General features: G+C 46.2%; 1 protein-coding gene across 1 annotated transcript in view; it reads left to right on the top strand.

Moving 5' to 3' along the window:
- Positions 1-1,762: 1,762 nt before the first annotated feature.
- Positions 1,763-3,272, top strand: part of LOC311031016 (voltage-dependent calcium channel gamma-4 subunit-like) — an 11,351-nt gene continuing 9,841 nt past the window's right edge. Inside the window, exon 1 of the mRNA XM_084037106.1 lies at positions 1,763-2,393. Within this exon, the coding sequence (XP_083893232.1) occupies positions 2,171-2,393 (223 nt within the window). The 5' untranslated portion in view covers positions 1,763-2,170. The remainder of the gene's footprint in view (positions 2,394-3,272) is intronic.

Genomic DNA, 3,272 nt, shown 5'->3' with positions numbered 1-3,272 from the left:
CCGGAAAAACGAACAAGGCGCGGACCCCGTCGTCGCGGCTCTGCGTGGGCACGCGCGCGCGTCGGGTCTGCGGGAGCCGTTGAACGGCGAGCGAGGGTGTCCGCGCCGTGACGTCACCGTCCGCTCCTTGTGCCTTTCACTCACATCCGCGGGTAGTACTTGTAGCAGCGTTTCCTTGTTCTCCAGCGCCGCTGCGAGTTGGCGCCACCAGCAGGCCTGCGGAAGTAAAAACACCCCAGCGTTTAACGGACTTGTGGGGACAGAAACGTCCTGTCGGTTAAAAGTCAATAGAAAAACATATTAAAATATTAAAGTGACAATATGAGACAGACATAGAAGCATAAACTATTTTGAGCTTAAACTGTGATCATATGAGCATTATTTTAGCATCCCAGCTAGACACACACACACACACACACACACACACACACACACATTTTTCAATTCAGATGGCATTTTAAGATAATAGAACTTTGCTGTGGAATATAAAACACAAAGTATTATTCGAAGTAGAGTATTTTTTATTTTGTTTAAAAAATATGTCTGAAATGGATCTTTAAAAGTTAACAATTGATTTCCCCGTGTTGCTCATTCATTCATGTGCTTGTGGCTCCAAAATGCACTCCTAAAGCAAGAGAGACAGATCCACTGAGAATTAAGTAGCCTAGATATAGAAACAGACATTGTCCTCAGCTCACACCTCTCTTTATGCCTGCTCAGTCTACTTTGCAATGTATTTTTTTCTATTAGATGTATTGTATTAGCATTAGGGCCTCCGTTATCTTCAGTTTTGGTTTCTTGAAAGCTGTTCTTTCTATAAATGTGACAAATTCACACTCATTTACTAAACAAACAAAACAAAAAATCTCATTCTAAACTGAACTGCAGGCTGAAACGAACCAGCCTGCTGCTCAGATATCCACAGAAACCCGGCTGGCAGAACCACCAAGAGATGTTTTCCACCAAACCAGAGGCACCTTGCCAGTGGAAGCTGTCCGATCAAGTGTTTTCCTGCTAGTTGGAAAACCTTCCATCTGGCTCAGAGATGCATTAAGCATGTCTTTAATCTGGTGTTCACATGGGCATGCATGGCGTTTTGGTTTTGCATATTTAATTAACCAATTTGTCAGCTGCCTGATCAAAGCCAGGAGCAGGGGAGGGAAGAGTTTGTGGAAGAGATGGAGTTTTTACAATTTTTTTCACATTTAATGGTGAATGTTTTCGTCACCAATGTTTTTTTCCCTATAAATAAAGGATGACACCTTATTTTATGGATGCCTTGCTTTACTGTCTGTCCATCAGATTCAGCACACTCTCTTGTGACAATCTTGGGAAATCAAAGGAACCGGAGTGATTTACAGTCTGCTGTGTGATGACACACTCGCCAAACATGTAATTGCTTTTTTTAAATGCTCAGTTCCGCGGGGGATGTTTGGCGTTAGTGCACCACAGAGAATTAACGTTGTGGCAAAACCTCTCATTATTCCTCCCAACCAACCCCCGTCCTCCTCCTCCTCGTGACGGCTGACTGAGAGTTTGGTAATATTCACAGCTTCTGGATTCAGAATCTGGAGATTGTTAATATATGCCCACATGTTCCACGTGTTTAAATGCATTGGTGATCCGATTTTAAATTGTAATGTCACAGAGAGTTTTTTTTTTCTTTCTTGAATCAACAGCATCTCCATTGGTTAGATTTGATGAGGGTGGGGTCTCACTTTAGAGCCACTGACGTAGTCCTCTCTGGTAATGGCTTTTAACAGAGGCGCAGTCGGTGTAGGAAGAGATCAATTAGTTTGGAGACAAAGACAAAGGGCTGGAAACAGAAGGATGAAGTGGTGAGGAGGTTTCCAAGTGTTCTGCCTTTATACACGATGGTGCGCTCCTCTTGTCCTGCGCGCTTCAAACCTGCGCGGAGCCGCCAGAGTGGCCACAACAACTGGTGTCCTCTCACTGTCACAGCCGCAACCAGTGGGTTCTGAGCATCAGGTGTGCGCTTCAGACAGCATCCCCACTTCTTCTTTGGCTTCACTTTTTATTGTAGCAGAGAGAGATGGAGAGAGAGAGTGGACGCGCCTAAACCCAGAAGTATGACCGACGCGTCCGCGCCCTGACGCGCTCCGCGGAGCGCACGTTGGACCGGCGACAGTGTGGACTAGTATGAAGCGCCATGGCTTTTTGTGACCGCGGGGTTCAAACGCTGCTGGCCACCGTAGGGGCTTTCGCCGCCTTCAGCCTGATGACCATCGCCATCGGCACGGACTACTGGCTCTACTCGCGCGCGTACATCTGCAACAGCACCAACGCCAGCACGGACGAGACCCAGTCGCAGCCCAAAACCAAGAAGGGCGACCTCACCCACTCTGGGCTGTGGCGGATCTGCTGTATTGAAGGTAAGCTTGTTCAAAGTCTACTCTCGCTTTGGTTCCCTAAACGCACGTCATTAACATATGGAGGGCGATTTAACACAGAATTCCTCTTTATCCCCCCCACCAAAAAAAAAAAGAAAAAAAAGAGAGAGGAGTCTTTTATTTCTCAGTGCGCACAAAAGGATGCGCCCCCTTTACGCACGCCAAATGCCTCAATCGAGAGGTGGAGACGCAACAGGGGCATGATCAAAAAGTGGAACAACTTCCAGAGGTTATAGGTCAGATTGAGAAAGCGTCGATAACCGTTTGACAACTGTTACCTTCGCGGTGTTCAAACATATAGACAGTAAATGCGGAGCCAAGCCGGCGCGTCTGAGCTCCATTCACTTAAAAAGGCGACGCTGCCAGGAAATGTGCGCGCTTGTCAGTCTACTTTCATTCATGTCTTCAATGTGTATCCGATGCTGTTGCTTGGCAGCATCCCTGAAATCGCTATGGAAACATGCCCGGCGATTTAAAAATAGATGACACGTCACGTCATGTCCAAGCAAAACAAATAATAATAATAATACAAATAAAAAGTTGTTATAGAACAGGTAAACACCTGTTAATGTAATCTTCTCAGCCCTTTAGGAGGTGTTTTAATGGTTTTACGCAGAATGTCTGTGCGCTGACAGTGACGTCTTACTTGGGAGGAAGACAGACACTCGCTGATTGACCAATCTGCCTGCCGGCCACCCCCCCTGGCTTCTCGCCTCGGTTACCAATGACTGAGCCCATGTGACCTGATCGATTTCCTCAAATCATGACGCAGAGATTGATGGAAACTGATTTTGCAAGTGAATGAGAGTGAAAATGCTCTATTTTTGCACTATTGCTGTGCATCAAGGAAACAGAAACTTT

The sequence above is a fragment of the Eutrigla gurnardus genome, assembly GCF_963514095.1.
Source record: "Eutrigla gurnardus genome assembly, chromosome: 20".
Lineage (NCBI taxonomy): Eukaryota > Metazoa > Chordata > Actinopteri > Perciformes > Triglidae > Eutrigla > Eutrigla gurnardus.
The sequence above is the reverse complement of the archived record's forward strand: the minus strand, read 5'-3'. Positions and strand labels throughout refer to the sequence as shown.